The sequence below is a fragment of the Channa argus genome, chromosome 16 (genome assembly GCF_033026475.1).
Source record: "Channa argus isolate prfri chromosome 16, Channa argus male v1.0, whole genome shotgun sequence".
NCBI classification, from domain to species: Eukaryota; Metazoa; Chordata; class Actinopteri; order Anabantiformes; family Channidae; genus Channa; species Channa argus.
In genome coordinates, this window is record NC_090212.1 from 22,285,469 (window position 1) to 22,304,397 (window position 18,929).

An 18,929-nucleotide genomic window follows, 5' to 3' on the forward strand; every position below is an offset into this window, starting at 1 on the left:
TTTTCTTGCCTGTAAGTAACTTTAACATATTAGGAAACAGTGAAGAGCTGCCACTGTCACATTGGAGACGTTCTGAGGTCAGAGGCTTATTTACCACTGTGTTAACATCACATTTCCTTTGAATTTCCCTTTGCTACGGTTTGGATGCTGATTGTCGCAGTCTTTCAGGGGGAATATTTGCCCATTCATGCTGGATACAAGATTTCAGCTGCTCCACAGTCTGATGTTGCTGTTGTCTGATTCTCGTCATGATGCTCCATACTGTACGTTTTCAATAGGAAACAGATGTGAACTGCAGGCAGGTCAGTCAAGCGCACACACACTCTGAGGCAGCACATGTACAATGAGCATTGTCTTGCTGAAAGATCCACAGACTTCCTAGGTCAGGGCTGCATGTGTCTCTCTAAATCCCCGGTAAACACCTAAAGCACCTCTATGCCATCACTGGGTGTCACTGGTAATAGTCTGGATGGTCTTTCTTTGTCTTTGGGACAGAGAACTGGACGTCTGTATTTCCCTCAAAACAGCTGAAACATGGACTCATGATCTCACAACAAGTTTCGCTGCCTTTCAATCCATCAGACATCCACTCAAGCCCAGACAATTGATGTACAGCTTCATCCTTGCATAATACTTTCAGGTTCTGGATGCAGTGTTGACTTTAATTGACGTTTTTCCAAAGTCCTCCTGAATCCATGTGACTGTCTTCATCACAGCACCATGGCAGTTTTTCGTTCGATGTCGCCTCAGTGCTCAGAGGTCTCTGCCTCACCCCTGATTCCTGAATCTTTCCACAACATCATGGTCTCTCTATGGTGAAATACCCAAATTCTTTGCAGTCTTCTTTTGTACTAACAATTCAAGTCATGGTGGATGTTTTGTTTTTACCCAGTCATGAGCCTGTTACCACATAACCTGTCCTACTTAAACTTTTCAGTCTGATTTTACTTCTGTCCCAACTTGCATTAAGTTTCTTGCAGCATCAAACTCAAAATGTTCTTATATTTATAAAATACAATGAATTTGGTGAAAACCCAGAAAACCTATTCTTTGTACTTTACAATTCAAGCAAATGATAAATGACAGATTTTACTTTAACTCCATTAGTACCAGTGGTTCTGGAAAGAAGTTTTGGATGTACAGCAAGAAAAAAGTGTCTATCAATACACTCTGCAGCAGGTTCAGCTGTTTTTTTTTATTTATTTTTTCTTGCGTAGTGGAAAGTTTTCTCAAATCAGATGAGGAGCAGGAAGACTACACACACACACACACACACACACACACACACACACACACACACACACACACACACACACACACACACACACACACACACACACACACACACACACACACACACACCGACACACCGACCATCCATCACTTTAAGTGCAGCCTGGCAGTGCAGTGTTGCAGAGCTGCACCAACATCAAAGACGTCAATCTGAGGATTATGTCATGGTGGCATTTTAATCTGTGTGAGTCTGGGAAATTACTGAGAAATTAACTCCGCTTCTGTGACTTGGTTCTTACTTAATATGGAAGTGTCTGAAAAGTCGCACAGCATCAAAGCAGCTAAAATGTGTTGTTCAATGTAACTTATATGAAATATAATAGTAAAGATGGAGTCACACTAAAGGTGCAGTGTGGGTGAAGTTCTGAGTACTATTACTGACTTACAGTAAGTAATAGTACTGATACAACACCTTCAGAATACTAGTCCTGCAGTGAAAATCCTACTTAAGCAAAAGTACAGAAGTACGATCTTCTGCAATGTACACAACCTCCTGTCCATACATATTTGAATTGGATGAGGAAAAACTCCTTTGGGAGGAAGAAAGTGTAGAAGTACTGGGCAGTGTTATCGTGTATAGTTAATGTAGACGTGACACATAAAAGATAACCTGCAAAATTTCCATCAAAATTGTAGTGTTTATGTAGATGAGCTCCTGTTGGTACAACTATCAGTCTGATCCACACAACCTATCGTTTGTTGTCCCAATAAAAACAGAAGCTCTGTTTCTCTCACATATCTGATTTATTCGGTGATGGAAATGCGACAGAAACTTGTTTCATATTTGAATTTTCCACAAAGTTCAAGTCTGTGTGAAGCCCCCACATGCTCTGTTTCCATTATTTCTAGTGCAGAGACCACACGCCCTCGCTTTGAGTTAATCCCTGTGATGCTTTGTGATGCTGATGTCGACTCTGTTATTCTGACTTAATGACCCACGAGCTGAAATAATGAGGAGAGTTAAGAATGACAAAAAATAACAGGAGGAGAAAGATGGGAAGAAGATGAAGGAAACAAACAAAGGGCAGGAGGAAGAGGAGGATTGAAACGACAATGAAGGACTGTTATAGGGAAAAAGGAGCAGGGGGAAGAAAATGATCAAGGATAAAGAGGCGGAAGAGGAGGGGGTGAGAAAAACCTGAGGACTGACCCTGAACTGTTGCTGCTGCTGTGGGAAAGAAACAAGTTTTAAAATCCATTTAATTCCATCATCAACCACTGTAATAAAATATCTCGGTTAATCTCATCCCTGCTCTCCAGACAATAAGACTCCAGCCCTAAAGTATTGGGACAGCAAAGCCATTTTTGTTGTAAATATTTTCTTCTTTGAAAATATTTGAAAGTTGAATTTCTCTGATGTGCAGCTGCTAACATTTGCTTTTTATTGCTAGAATTAGTAAATAGAGGAAATAAACGATGATTTTCACAGTAAATAACCAAGTTCAAGGGTAAGTTTGCATCCTCCTATGTGGCATTTTAAAAAAGATGGATTAATACGAAACTTTGGGTCCCTATTTGTGCCAGTTGAATGTGCATTAAATATCATGTTGAAGGGGAAAACAAAATCTTTCAAAATAAGAGCATGCAAATGTTCGCACCCAACTGTATAAACATTAGGGAGCAAAGTACTGAAATATAACTGCTGTAAGTAAACTACTAATACTAAAAAATAAAATACAATTTACATTTCATTACATTTGTAGTTATACTCGTACTTTTAACGTGACATAAATATTTTTGTGTTTTTCTGCTTTATTGGGAGGTGAACGATGATCGACTCAGTATGTAAATATTTAATATTAATATGTAACTATGTAGAAGTGTTTAATATCCCATTTCCCTACTGTTTATTCGATTCATCTTTTGCTTATATGGAAAGTGTAGGTGTGTGAAGACATTTTCAAACCTTTGTAGGAGATGCTCTGAGTTAAAATATTTCCCTCGGTCATTAAGACTTTACAGCAGTTTGATTGACGGTTTGTCTTCAAGGTTCAGGTTGGGGAACAGGTACCAGCGCAGACGGTGTGATGGTCCGTGCAGTGCTCTGCTGGAAAATCTGGTGCGCATGTCGTGCCCCCTGCCTAAACGTTGCTGCAGAGAAGGTGGATGCCTGAATGGGGACAGCAGTCCCTGATGGCAGTGTCCTCGTGCAGCAGGTAGCGGGTGCATTACAGAGCAGAATCATTTGAGAACCGTGATAAAGATTTGAAGGTGTTGCCTCGGCCTCCGAGTTCCCCACATCTCACTCGATCCACCTCTCATCCCACAGAGACCTTGTATTAGAGGTGTTTTGATGGTTTTAATGTTGTGGCTGATGGACGTATTCATTCTGACATGATCAGGTCTCTGAAGTCTGAGCTATAAATTCAAACTAAATCAAAATGTCTCCCTTTCAGAGGACGGAGCCTCTTGGACGCTGTCACTTCACCTCCCAGCAACCTTCTGTGGACATTGACACACTCACATTTAGTATTTATTAGTGTCCACACTGCAGCTGGACACATGTCCCTTACAATCATGAGATCTGAGCTCTAACAACAACAACTCCCAGCTGAGCATCTGTGATGTAAACGTGGTCTTTGGGTCATTTCTTGTCTCTTTTTTGTGTCTGTGTGTCTCTGCCTCAGTTCTGTTGTAACTGAAGTTTCAGGATGTAAAACACACTGGAGAGTTGTGTGTGTGTGTGTGTGTGTGTGTATCAGTGATAAGTCAGAGGGTTTGATAAAAGATTTCCCATGATGCACTCTGTTGTACAACCTGATATATTCTGTTGTCTCAGTTGAACATTTGAACGGCTTTTTGTTCTGATGTGATCCTGCAGACCCTGTCTCAGTGGTCCACCCCCCCACCCCCCACCCCACCCCCCGTGGCCAAGCCGACTATCAGCTGTGTTCTATGAACCATGTGAATCCTCGAATCAGTGGTTCTGATCTGATATTTAGCTGTAAACCTGTCGGTGTGTTACAGTGTTACAGGTTTTTACAGGACACTGATAAGCCAGTGTGGTGTCTGGTCCTCTGGTGCTTCAGACAAAGACCTGCTTGTTCTCGGACGACCCACATAGATCAGGTGTCTGCAGCTCCTCTGCTCCCTGAAACCGGCTTCTCTGCTGATCCAGTTTATAGGACAAACAGAGGCTTCGTTTTATTTGAACGTTCAGTTTTCCTCCATCAGAACAACACTGTCTCTTAAAATTATGTTCATATGCAGCTAAACTGCAACAACCTGTATGTTTTTGTTGGAAATGGAGTTAGTGGCTGGTCTGAAGTCTTTTTTTAAATGAATGAATGAAGCGATAACGTTTGTTGTCAGACCACAGACCTGAGATCAGCTCTGCAATCTTGTGAGTGGTTACGTTTATGCAACGAAATCAGTTAAGGTTTGGAAAATGTCATGGTAACCAAACCACAGTCTATATCTGAGCTTAACCAGGAGCTGTGAGTCTAAATACAGAAGGGCAGTTTAATAAGAACTGAATGTTTCGCTGTAAGTTCGGGTATTTTGACAGAAAAAAACATTTTCTGGTAACATTTCTTATCAAACTCATACTCGTTCTACACTGTTCTTCAATACAATGTCTTGGAATATCCTGAAAATAGTGTATTTTTTAGAATAATAATTCATATTATTAGGAATTTATATAACTATTTTTACACATTTATGGAATTTGGTTCATGTAAAACGTCCCACTGAGCTGCAGGTGACCTTAGTGTCAGCAGCCTGACAGTAGAAGAAGAACAATGCTGAGCTTGACATTTCTTCTTCATGATCAACAAAAGGATGTGACAATAACTGAGCTCTAATCAGAGCTTTTTGTGATATTTCAGCGTGTTTTTATCCTTCTCAGAATTTTAAATTGTACAAACTGGATTGAGTACATCGGCTTCTTGTAGTAATAAAGTAAAAACTAATTCTTAAATAAACAGAATAAAATATGTCTGTACTTTATTTTACACCATCAGTTTTTGTCCTTTTTTCTCTCAGGTTGACCTGTGGCTGACGCTCCTCCTCCTCCTCGTCTGAAAGGTGTGCGTGTGTGTGTGTGTGTGTGTGTGTGTGAGAGAGCTTATTTAAGGGGCTGCCTCTCTCTCGCTGGGCGATCGACACCAGCTCGCATCATCAACTTACCGTCTGCTGCTGATTCCAGGGTTTTCATTCGAGACGTCTGCTGAGAAACAGTCAGTAAGACTGAGTTTTCTTTCCAACAACAACAGTGGCTGCAGGACTGCTTCAGACTGTTTGTTCTCTCTTCAGACAGTTTTACTGACTGCTGGTAACTTTTCATTTAGTCACTAACTACCTGCTGCAGAGGCTTAGTGGTTTAAAATACTGAGGAACCTGGTGACTGATTTGTGTTTGCTCATGGTTTACTATGTGTTCACTGGTTTACCGACTGGTTGGTCTGTTAGTTGTTCGCTTTAGTGACTAACTCTGAAACAAATTTCCTTAGTAAACTGGTTTGTGGCTGACTGGTTTACTGTGCTAACTGTGGACCCAGTCAACACAATTATTACTAGTTACTGAGTACAATTCATGTACTATTGTTGGTTTTGTTTACTTGTTTGGTGACTCGCTGCATTAATTGGTTTATCGACCAGTTTAACTTTCTGTTGACTTTCTGACTTAGGAACTGACAGATTATTTTACTGACCCACCAATATTAGAATAACTAAAGAGGTACTAGCCAGTCATGTCATTGTGGTTTTTACCACTTAGTATTTTTGGTGAATAGCTATTAATTAACTTGCAGTGATCTGTTTCTTTATTTGATGACTTGCCCTTAGAAGTAGAAAGTGCCTGGTTTACTGCCTGGTTTCTCAGTTAACTGCCTGACCTGCAGTTTTAGTGTTTAGAGCCGACTGGTTTATTCTGGTTAATTCCAGGTTTGTGCACTGACTATTTGACCAACTGGTTAGTAACTTGAAGTAACAATATATGACTTACCGATTTCCTAATTCATGATGACTGGTTCTCTTTCATTGACCTGACTGTTATTTTCAGTTCAGAATTGGGTTTTCTGACTTTTTGACTGAATAACTGAGATGATGTTAACCTAGTGACTCATGTTTGTCTACAGAAAGTTTAGCAACTTGTAAGTTAACTGTTAACTGGTAACTGACTTTGGTTTACAGAGTTAACTTTGGACTTAACCTGTCTACTCACCCTTTACTAGATATCTGATAATGTTTAGCTGACTTTTCCCCGTTTACTGTCTGGTTTAGTTAATTAGTTGTAGTGACTGTTTGATGAAGTTAGCTGTTGACTCAACCAGTTAAGTGATACTGTATAAGTTTACTCCTGCACTAGTTTACTGGTATAGTGATGAAGAGGTTAATCCACAGTTCACACATGATGCTGTTACGTCCACATATGAAAATATGAACTGTTTTTTCTTTCTTTCAGGTCCAAAAATGTCTCTGCCATCTGTCCTCCTTTCTTTGACAGGTACACGTCTGTCTTCCACTACATTCTATTCTTTTTTTTTTCTCCTTCTTTTGCATCGTCTTTCTGTCTGTATCTGATGTATTTCGGTCGTTCTTTCTTGTTTTGTGTTTGTTATTCTTTCACTCTATCTTGGGTCTTTTTTCTGTTTTTTGGTCATTGTGTGTCTTTATTATTCAACTGTTTTACATTTGTCTGTGTGTCTTTCTTTTTTGTCTTTTCTTCCATTCTCTCTATATCTGTTCTTTGTTTTTCTTTCTTTTCTGTATTTTGTATTTTTGAATTTTATGTTTTTTTTCTTTCATTATTATTATTATTATTATTATTATTATTACTATTACTATTTTTGGTTCTTTCTTATTCTCTTTTTCTGTCTGTCTTTGTGTCCTTTTGTCCTTGTGTCCTTTCTTCTTCTCCTCTTTCTTTCTGTCAGTATTGTGTATTTGATGAATGTGATCTCTGTCTTTCTCTGCAGCCTTTTTGTTCCACATCTCTTCCACATTTGGTTCAGAATCCATTGGTGAGTCCAGATCTTTCTTTTCTGTCAGTGTCTCTACCTCTGCCTGCATTAGTTTCTCTTATTTTTGTAAATTGCTTTGTATTTTCAGTTGTTCCTTCACAGAGCTTCTTGGCTTTGGGCCCGGTTTTTAAGTCAAGATTAGGTTTGAGTGTAGTTGAGCTGTACAGAAACAGTTGGGGAATAGATAATCTTAATGAGGGTCCCTACAAGTTGAGTACAAACAGAGGTGTGGGGGTTTGTGAGGACCCACTTACCAACCCAGGATACGTGTAAGCAAAGAAAGCCAAATGTGATGTTAGAATTTAATGTTCATTACAGTTTAACAAGAACTGTAGCTCAGTTGGTAAGGCAGTCTTCCACGGACCACAGGGTCAGTGGTTTGATTCCTGGTCCCAGCTATATGTCCAAGTGTCTCTGGGCAAGACACTGAACCCCTAACAGCCCCTACAGACACCGTCTGTAAATGTCTTTATCATCCATAAATCATTGCCTAGATATTTATTGTCATTACACAAGGGCAGCACCACATAGGAAGAGATTAGGAAATACAGGTTGTCTGTCTGCTTCTGTCCTTACAATCATAACATTGCTTTTAGTAGCTTTATATTTAATGTCACATTTTATACCATACTGTGAAAAAATCCTTAGCAGCTGCTGAGGACCAGCACTGTTTTCACAGAAAATGATGCAATCTGCGAGACAGGAAACGTGGGAGAGAGGGCTCACAATTGGACTTAAAGTATGGACTTGTTGTAACGTGACAGGAAAAGAAGCCATGTGTTTACCAGTGAGCTCCAAGGTTGATTGTTTCTTATATAAAGCTGTTTGGTTTGAGAAAAATAGCTGGGATCCCGACTTTTCTTTAATTTCAAGTATGTTATGAGCGTGGAGTGAGTGCGATGGATGGTCTATACAAAGTTGTGTGTCATCAGCGTAGATGATACAGAGCACACATCGGGGGATGAGATCAAGTATGTGGAGGTGGGAAAAAAAAGTCTTTGGCTGAACTGGTCACATGTTTTAAACTCTAGCGGTTGTAAATGACAAAGGTGGGAATTTTTAACAGTTATGGGAGAAAATTTGTGAAGTTTCCTGCATGGACAACACTACAGGACAGACCAATATGGTCTGATGGTTGTAGCCTCTGGAGAGCAGGATTGTGATCAGGCATTTGTTGGGACTTTTTGGGCTTGAACATGATTAGCTAATGTGACATTCACATGAATAGAAATAACTAGGAGAAGAAAGGATCTCGTGTGATTTTCCCCTTTTCCTGATCTGCTAATAGAAAACAGTGTTGTGCGTCTCTATGTTGATAAATCATTTGGTTTGTAGAAACAATCCCTCGCTGTCCCTGGAAAGATGGGGGTAACTTTACACCTCCCTGTGTGACTTGTTGTTGATCCTTGGAATTTTTTTTCTGTGTTTACATTGAGCCTGAATCATAAAAATGTCTGAAATTTAAACTTAGCACCCATCTGTTCTTTCTAATAGAGGAAACAGATGAAAAGCTCCTTTTATCCTGTGTCAGGGAGCAGATTTGTTATTCTGACTGCATTTCAATGAATTACTGACTCTCATGAATAGTATTATGTAACAGCAAATCCTGTTTAGATTTTTATCCTTTTAAAATATGTTCAGTGTAATATTTCAACTGTCAATATATCAGTGACAAATTAAAGCTACTTAAAACAGCTGAATTTGTCATTACATGGCAATAACTTTAGTATTTCACCCTTAATTTAATATTTGTTGACTTCCCTTTGCAAAACTGTTTGGACATGACTGAATTAGGAAAATGAACATGAATCTAAGCTACAGAAAACTGCTCAAAAACACAGGAATATTTTTTTTTTTTTTTTGCATACATACAGCGTATGTGTTTGAGGTCTGCTGCATGAAAATAAAGTGCAGGGTAAGAAAGACAATTTGTACTTCACAACTACTAATTAAAGCCATTACAGTTAATAAACGTACATTAAAATGGTGATAACTTACATGGAAGGTTCCGTGCACAGTACATGAGAAAAGGCAGATTTGTCACTTCGTTGATGTGGTTTTCTGATCAGTGCCCTTACCCGTGTCCTGTGTGACCCGTGGAGCCGACCTGATGGAGGATGGCGCGGTGGTTTTGTGCCCCCCAGACTGCTCTCAGTTCAGAATGTCTGTGTTTGGGACGGGGATCTACGCGTCCATCTCATCGCTCTGTGCAGCTGCTGTGCACAGGTAGGATTAAACATGTTGTTTGTGCACCGCTGAATCTGCCAACATCCTAATTATTTCATATCTTTAGCAATCAATAAAAAAAACTGTCAGTATTTCTTTAATTAAGAAAACTCCCCTCTCACATGAAATCCCCCTTGGATTTCCCCTTAAAGCAGAATGTAAATGGGGGGCGACTGTGGCGCAGGAAGGTAGAGCGGTTGTCCACCAATCTCACAGTTGTTGGTTCAATCCCCGGCTCCTCCAGTCACATGTCGAAGTGTCCTTGAGCAAGACACTGAACCCCAACTTAGTTGCTCCCGGTGAGTGTTGGCCAGCTGCATAGCAGCTCCCCCATCGGTGTATGAGTGTGTGTGTGATTGTGAGTGTGAATGGGTAAATAAGAAGCAGTGTAAAGCGCTTTGAGTGCCAATAGGTAGAAAAGCGCTATATAAGTGCAGACCATTTACCATTTACCATTTAAAATGACCACAAATGGAACTGGCTCAAAACTTAAGTAAATCTTATAATTACATAAATGTCCTGAATCACTAACATTAGTTTTCAGTGATGGTTCTAAAAACCATGGTTTTGCCAGAGTCTGCTTTTTCTGAGCCGGACTCAGGAGGGTTTGTGGTGCATTGGGTGTAGCTTTACAGACACGTGTTCTGCTGCCGACAGCAGCTGCAGATGTGACATAATAATGAGCAGCGTGAGTCTTGATGTTCGCTGAACCTCAACAAAACACCAACACCGTGAAGGAATGTGCACGAATGAAGGATTAAACTCTCAACCCTGAATGACCCCCCTCCTTCCCCTCCAAAGCTCCCACAGGGGCACCAGAGAGGAAAAACTACACCAGCTCTCAGGGTCCCTCTGCTCTACTTCTTACAGTATTTATGATTTTAGCAATCTCATCTTCATCGTCTGTGTCTGTCAGTTTGTGTGAAGTCCGACTCCGGGTCAGTTTGAACACACAAAATAATATATCAATGAAACAGTATATGAAAAATGTAGATATCAGTACAGACCAACACGTGTTTTTGGAAATATACAAAAAGACTAGAGGAATAGAGACACTGACCGTTTGACAAACGTAAACGTTTCATATGTGAACACTCGATTCAGCATCATCCATAATTACAAAGCATCTGAACAAATCCGCTTTGCTTCTTCTAGATTAACATACCTCCGAGTTTCACTAACGAGCGGTGAAATACCAAATCTCAGCTGGGCACCAACCGACCTTTAGGTTGGTAGATGTGTATATTAGACAGAATTGTGTGATCAGTGTTTTCCTAAATTTGCGGTTTTGGTTTAGTCTAAAATCACCTGATCATTGTATTTGATTGTGAGCAGACACAAATTATTTTTTTTTTAAATCATAAAACAACGTGTGTCAATTTTGACAAAATAAATGTCTTTCTTTTCACTATTACTGTCCTGTTATTTTTTTAAGCTGGAATCTGTGAATTTTGCATAAAAAATATAATTGACTTGAGTTCATCAAACTGCACAACTTGATTTCTGGGAAGTTGGTGCTCGTACAGGGGGTCATACCACAGACCCCCAAGTGTTGACACAATGAATTCAGTGATATGAACTGTGAACACGTTGTAAAACACACTGTGAAGTTTCTGCTGTGTCCTTTTTGTGATTTTGATGTTTCACTGTGTTGTCCTCTACAGTGGCGTCCTGCGTCCGTCCGGAGGCCCCGTCAGCGTTCACAAGCTGCAGGGACGACACAACTACATGAGCTCCTTTGCTCATGGCATCCAATCACAGGACCTGTCTCGCTGGACCTCCTCCTTCTCCATCACCAGTAGGTGCATCTGATGGTGTTGGGTTGTTGATGTACTGCTGATTGTCCACACACTGAGGTCAGACAAGGGACATTGAAGAAGTTTACAACTGTCTCCTATAGAGCTGCACTGTGGACTGTTGGTACTTTGTTTAAAGGCTTTTTTCTTTGTACTACGTTAAATCGCAGGTTCAGAAAAGACGCTGCTCTTTAAAGCCATGTAACAAGAGTGAGCTGCACTTATCACTATTAATGTGTGTGTGTGTGTGTGTGTGTGTGTGTGTGCGTGAACAGAGCCTATAAATGTCCCATTAGAGCTGACCAGTGAGACCAGTACCACACCTCTGCCTGCAGCTGCACAACCAGGTTACTGATACACACTATTAAATCCATAATGATACTACAGTATATATATATATACTTCTACTCATACAAAAATTGTTCCCTTTGACTCAGACCTTAGCTTTGATGCATAGTCCTGAGCCAAACTAAGCTACAGATGTGCTGGTTGTATTGACGAGTCATCAGACATTCAGTGTTTAATCCGGTTTGTATCTGTTCAGACTCGCTCTGTATCTACATACCAAATGTATTCTGAGGAAGTACAGCACTGACTTTTCCTGCTGCAGTCACGATGCTGTGTTTTCTTCGCCTGAAGCTTCCAGACACAATAGGAGTGTGATGTTTCCACCAGACAGTGTTACCTCAGCTGACACGTGTGTGTGTGTGTGTGTTTGTGTGTTGCAGCAAAGAAACCGCTCAAGAAGCTCTCAGTGAAGAAAGCTCTGACAGGTGGAAACAAAGGTCTGTTCAGTTTGCTTGACTTTTTTTGTTGAATTTGAATCTAAACTTTACTAAATTTGCCAAATTTCTAACAGCTGTTTGCAAACGTTTGGCCACATCTGGGCAATACATTGTCAAGTATTTACATTAGTTGTTTTTCTTTTCATGCTGTTTTTTGTAGTTTATTTTAGAGCCAAACTTAACAGTTTCACATAAGTCAATGTGATGGGATCTGAACATATTCTCCATCACTGCATTCTGCTGAAATATTGGAAGTCAAAACAAGTTAAACCGAAATCTGCAGCGAATGTTGATGTACTATTAATTATGGAATAACTGACTAGGAGAAACTAATTTATGTGAAGAGAATTTTTAAAAAATGACAGTTTGCTGGTTTTTAGTTTTCAATACAACGTCTCTACTGAATAATGCATTTGTGTGTACAGACTGTCAGATGGACATCGCCATAGTCATTGACAGCAGTAACAACATTGGGCAACGGAGGTTTAACCTGCAGAAGAACTTTGTCGCCAAACTAGCTGCCATGTTAAAAGTTGGAGCAACAGGACCACACGTAGGCCTGATACAAGCCAGGTCAGACAAAGGAAAAAGAGATTACAATGACTGTCAGCCATTTACAACTTTTACAATTCAAGTGAAGGAACAATTAAATTAAGTTTCTCTTCACAATTACATTATTTTCTAAATCTACTTCCAGCTGACACCACTTGAAAGGAACCTTTAGTACAGATTGTGTCATCTTGTTTCTCACACTATGGAGGTTGGAATCTGAGCTCCTCCTAATGACATCATCTGAGCTCCTAATGAGGAAAAACTCCTCCGGGTGATGTCATTTTTCAGCTACAAGCAGGAATATTTTAATACAGGAAGCTCAGAGGGCAGTTATGTACATTAGTGCACATTTACACTCTAAACTGAAGCATTAGAAAGCAAGACAGATGATTGATGGCTACAAAAAGTGACACCTGCAAATAAGAAAATGAAGTAAATTGTGACCTAAACAGCTGTTTGGTTAGACTCATTGAGGAGCATTGATAACCATAAAATACAAAGAGCAACACAACAGAAAAATCCACAGACGACGCACTATTAATAAAATCTTTATTCAGCTGCAGTTATTTCAGTTCTTTCACTTTGAAATTAAAATTAGCTTTAGAAATGTATCATCGTAAGCCTTCACAAGTACCATATATAGTGTTTACACATGGATATATGTACTTTGTGTGCAGTGACTCTCCCAGGACTGAGTTTCTACTGACCAACTACACTCAGTCCAAAGAGCTGGTGTTTGCGATCAAGGAGCTGGCGTACCTCGGGGGGGACACCAACACAGGTAGCTAAAGGATCGGAACTGTGCTTGTATCAGACCTGTCGAGGATGTACCCTGTCTCTCACCCAGGGACAGCTGGCATAGGCTGCAGCCCCCCGTGACCCCCAACAGGAGAAGTGGTTACAGATAGTGGATGTTTTCTCCACATAAAACATATGGTGTCTTCTGCGTTTGCCTGCAGGTAAAGCCATCATGCACACAGCAGAGACCTTCTTCACCCTGGAGAACGGGGGGAGGAGAGGTCACCCACGGGTGATGATGGTGCTGATTGATGGATGGCCGTCCGACGACCTGGAGCAAGCGGCCATGTTGGCCCGAGAGTCCGGCATCAACGTCTTCGTGGTGTCTGTGGCCAAACCGGCACCCGAGGAGCTTCCCATGGTGCGAGACAATGACTTCGTGAAGAAGGTTCACACTTTACTCATTTTCACTCATCTAAACTCTGCGCTTTTCTAAACGCTTCTTCTAAATGTCTGAGATCTCGTCTGTCCCTCCTGTTCTGCAGGCAGTGTGTAAAGACAATGGATTCTTTAGTTATTCGCTCCCCAGCTGGTTCAGTACCACCAAACATGTCAAACCTCTCAGTCAGCGTCTCTGCTTGCTGGACGGCCTGCTCTGCAGTAAGACACTTCTCTTGCATTTCTTGTTAAAGGCAGTTTTTAGCTTTTACTGTAACCCTCCGTAAGTTTAACCCTACACCCTAAATAAATATATTCTAGTTATTAGTTTTACCACCAAAGTTTAAGAGGCTCAGTAGCATAAATCTGGTAAAAAAAAATAGCAGAATGTACAGCTTAGCTCAAGAACCTTGAATAATTATGCAGAATAGTTGTAGTTTCAATTATCTTAAGGACTTAAACAGGATTTTAAAAATCACTGAGGCTTATTTCAACAAACTGTCCACAACAGTAATACAGTTAATATTTTATTAATGAAGTTACGCAGAAGCACATAATGATATTCACGAAATAACAGATGTTTAATATAAAGTACATTTCTCTGTGTGTTTCTAGGTAAAACCTGCTACAACTCGGTCAACATCGGCTTCCTTATCGATGGGTCGTCCAGTGTCAGCCATGGTAACTTCCAGCTGGTCCTGGACTTCCTGGCAGGAATCGCCAGAAGCTTTGACATTTCGGACGTGGGAGCTCGTGTCGGTTAGCTCCACGAGTTTTATGGAACCTTTTCATTTGCTTAGTGATTGATGAGCCCATTGACTGAGTGTGACTGTGTTGGGGTCCAGGTGCAGTGCAGTTTACCTATGACCAGAGGATGGAGTTCGGCCTGTTTGATCACTCCAACAAAGAGGACGCCATCAACGCTCTAAAGAGGATCTCCTATATGAGCGGAGGAACAGCCACCGGACAAGCCATCAGTTACACCACCCAGAAGCTGTTCAGGTAACACCACACCTGACATGGATGTATCCTCCTTATTTGGGCTGTTGCCTTTCACTGCTCCCTGTAACCTCACTGTTCCACCTGGGTCCCTCTCATTCACACACATGTATTCTGTCTTACTGCGGCTAAGCTTCATTCCTCTGTTTTCCACAGCAGACCTCCACCTGCTCCCTGCTCTCACTACATATCACCAGACCCACCTCCACCTTGAACTCCTCTGTCCCACCTGTAGCCCACCTCACCACGGTCTTACAGCTCTCATACATGTGCTGCACCACTCTAACATACGTCCTCATACAATACCACAGCTCCTCTCTCTGCACCCTGTCATACACTTTCTCTAAATCTATGAAGACACAATGCATCTCCCTCTGACCTTCTCTGTACTTCTCCATCATCATCCTCAAAGCAAATACTGCATCTGTTGTTCTCTTTCTTGGACCAACTGCCTTTCCACTCTTCATCCACTTCACTCTTACTAATCTTTGATACTTCCTGCTCCACATCATTCAACTCAAAATACTCCTTGCGTCTTCCCATCTCTCTCTCTGCCTCACCAACCTGTACAAATCCACCATCTCCCTCCTTACTGTCCAACCCAGCATACAAGTCCTCATATGTATCCACTGATACTAATTACATTCCCATAAGAATAACTTCTTTTTGTAAAATGTCAGAATAATAAACTGTCTCATATGATGATTTTATGATATCAAACACATCCATGTTAGGCTAATATGCAACTCTAAATCCTGTAGGTGTGAATAAGTTGTTAAGATGATGGATGGATGGATTTTATTTTAGGAAAATGCCTAAATATGAAGCTACTATAACTAAGTTAATGACTTTGTTCACCAGACGAACTGGACCGGGTCGCAACTTTCTGATTGTGGTGACAGATGGACAATCATACGACGACGTCAGAGGCCCAGCGCTGACTGCACAGACACAAGGTGCGTGTTACCATAATGTTACAAATGTAATGATTTAAACTGCATTTTTAAAACAGGTGATTTTCTTACTAAATTTATAAATTAAAGGTCTGTATCTCAATTATGGGAGACAAGAATCTTAATAATTATATAGAAAATATTTGATATTACAATTTATTTTCTTATTAAAAATTGACATTTAACCTACAATACACTGAATCCACGTTGATATAAAGCTGCCAGAAAAGTGAGAAAAACCCCTTGTGATGATGGATTTTACGACCAAATAATATAGAAACTGTCACAAATAAACAATGTGCTGAATCTAATGAAACACTTCTGGTCTGGTGCAAGCAGCAGCTTGTGCCTCCATCTAACTCTGTCCTCTGCATCCTCTTCACTCACACCAACTAACTTCATGTCCTCTCTCACTACATCCATAAATCTCCTCTTTGCTCTTCCTCTAGACCTCCTGCCTGGCAGCTCCAACCTCAGCATCCTTCTACCAATATAGTCACAGTTTCTCCTCTGAACATGTCCAAACCACCTCAATCTGACTTTATCTCCAACACATCTAACATGAACTGTCCCTCTGATGTCCTCATTCCTGATCCTGTCCATCCTCGTCACTCCCATAGAGAACCTCAACATCTTAAGCTCTGCTACCTCCAACTCTGGCTCCTTTCTTTTCTTCAGTGCCACTGTCTCTAAGCTGAACAACATCTCTGGTCTCACCACCGTCTTGAACATCTTTTCTTTCATTCTCGCTGATAGTCTTTTATCACACAACACACCTGACACTGTTAAACAGCAGCTTATCTATAGTGAACTGTAACCTTCACACAATCCAGAACAAACCATCTTGACTTCAAATTTGGGACTGAGACTGGACTTTACTAACAATGTTGAATGTTACTCCTCACCTTTTTCTCCTGTACACTGACCTCCAGGTATCACCATCTTCTCTGTGGGCGTTGCCTGGGCCCCGATGGAAGACCTCAAATCGATGTCATCGGAGCCGAAGGACAGCCACACCTTCTTCACCAGAGAGTTCACTGGCCTCACAGAGCTGATCCCAGCAGTGGTGCGAGGTATCTGCAGAGACTTCACCGAGAACAACTGAGAACACTCGTTTGAGCTTCGACCTTTGTGAGGATCCTTACTTTACCTTGGCCATTGTCCCTGAGTTGTGACCAACCACTTCTGTTTCAGAGGCATCTGCTGATTGATTGTCAGAAGGCCGTCACATCAGGACCTGTCCCTGGTGTGAGGTCACACTTGTCTTTGTACCTGTAACGACACCAGCAAATGCATCAGAAGCAGCAGTGGTACAGTGCTCATCAATAATCACACAGGATTTTGAAGTGAGCTTGTCCTGCTTCACCAATGCAAACCAATACAATTCTGTTTCCACGTGCATTGCAGAGCCCGAAACCAAGTAGGGAAGCGAATCAAATACACGAGTTGGTTTTTCTAAATGTCCCTGGTGTGCGGTGAACAATTTCCTCACAAAGATAGAAGAGAACCACATGTACATAAAGACACCAAACAACAAAACTGAAATGATTCACTCTTCACTGTGCAGTCTGTCGTTTGTGTGGTGGGATCAGTCACTAATCCCCTAGAAGTGAGTCAGTGGAACATTAGTACGACAGCATTTTAGTGTCTAACTCCTACAGTCATATGTAATATACTTTATATTAAAGATTAACTTATGTCATTTTTAAATACTACAGTGTGACAAATTAAAAAAATTAAAAATGATACAATAAAGTCAATGTCCGGAAATTATGATCTGAAATTCTTTGTGTTCTCATGTCGGATATTTTGACTTTATTTTGTGCAAATAAATTCTGACATTGTTCTAAGAAAATGTGCAACAATTCTCAGAATATTGACTTAATTCCCACAACTTTCTTTCAATAAAGTTAGATTACTACTATTTTTCTTGTGAGACGAAAGTTTTAATAGTCCAACAGATTGTGACCTTAACTTTGACACGACAATAAAATGTTTCACTCAGCTAATGTGTTACACATTTGTTAATTTTGGATTGACAATAGTTTTAATAAAATAGCAGAAATTTTAATTTTGAAACGAACTATTAAAAAAAAAATGGTATAAAACGGTTATGTGCTGAAGCTACTGCATCCAGAAAAATCCCTTTTGAGACATTATCAAAATCATGTTTTGTTACATCTTTACCCTGTAATTACAATTTTCAAACATCTTTTAGCAGCAAACTCTTCATGTTGTATCCTAAGAAACTGCATCTCATCTCATAACAGTAGATTTCAAAATACTGGAACTGTTCTTTTTATTAGTGGTAAATGTCTAAATCTATTTCACAGTAACACGATAAAAATCGCATAAGTTTTCTTTAAATTAAAGCCATGAAAATGTTTTTACACTACAACCACATTATGTTATTATTGATTATTACATTGTCCAGGTTACACACACTAAACACGAGTTGAGTTGTAATGACTGACTGAACAGTGAACTAGTGAATAATTTTATAAATCAGTTTTCTGTTTTCATGACCTTTGTGAGTTGTTTATCTTCAAACGCTGTGTCCTCGCTGGACTAAAACTATTTTTTATGTCTGTCTCCATTTTTCTCACCTCATCTGTGCAGAGAACAAACAGGATAATCTCCTAAAATATTTAAACTGATTTGTATTTTTATGTAAATTGTCTTGGGCATTTATATGTTAATGATCTCTGTAATAAAACTCAAGGTTCACTTACTTTTTGACCCCTGAAACTTTTCACCTTCCAGCTTCTTCAGCAAAGGCAACTTGAGGAAAGATAACAATGTGATAATCTGTGAAGAGAAATAAGACGTAAAGCTTCAGTTTAGGATGTTTGGGGCACTGAAGCCGTACATTTCATTCAGTCACAATTCTCTCATCATCTTTGTCTTTTTGTTTAGAAAAACAGCATCAGACGGTTTGTTGATGAAACATTTGTGTATTTTTCTAATTGTAATCCATTTTCTTTTAATTACACAAACTGCTCATTCTAATGCTAATAACCTGTGTTCATGTATAAGGAGGTTCAGAGAGACAGATTTACAGGGATAACAGTCCCATGTGTTTCTATGTGGACGATGGACAACTGGAACATATTTAAAGTTTTAATCCTGAACATCCACATGTCTCTGTCCCAAACAAACAAAAAAAGTGAAGCAGCTACGGATTCAG

The 18,929-nt window shown here is 40.1% G+C and overlaps 1 protein-coding gene across 4 annotated transcripts; it reads left to right on the plus strand.

Moving 5' to 3' along the window:
• Window positions 1–5,266: 5,266 nt before the first annotated feature.
• Window positions 5,267–18,473, plus strand: coch (coagulation factor C homolog, cochlin (Limulus polyphemus)). Of its 4 annotated transcripts, none has more exons than XM_067478858.1 (15): window positions 5,273–5,475; window positions 6,697–6,738; window positions 7,211–7,255; window positions 9,325–9,481; window positions 11,146–11,279; window positions 11,553–11,624; window positions 12,006–12,062; window positions 12,488–12,635; window positions 13,292–13,395; window positions 13,574–13,800; window positions 13,898–14,012; window positions 14,406–14,549; window positions 14,636–14,792; window positions 15,651–15,745; window positions 16,675–18,473. In XM_067478858.1, the coding sequence occupies exons 2-15, from the start codon at window positions 6,705–6,707 to the stop codon at window positions 16,845–16,847; spliced, it is 1,662 nt and encodes a 553-aa protein (XP_067334959.1). In that variant the 5' UTR covers window positions 5,273–5,475; window positions 6,697–6,704; the 3' UTR covers window positions 16,848–18,473. The 4 variants fall into 4 exon arrangements, with proteins under 4 accessions (XP_067334960.1, XP_067334959.1, XP_067334956.1 ...); XM_067478855.1 differs by having other exon boundaries at window positions 5,278–5,566; XM_067478857.1 differs by having other exon boundaries at window positions 5,375–5,471.
• The last annotated feature ends 456 nt before the right edge of the window (window positions 18,474–18,929 follow it).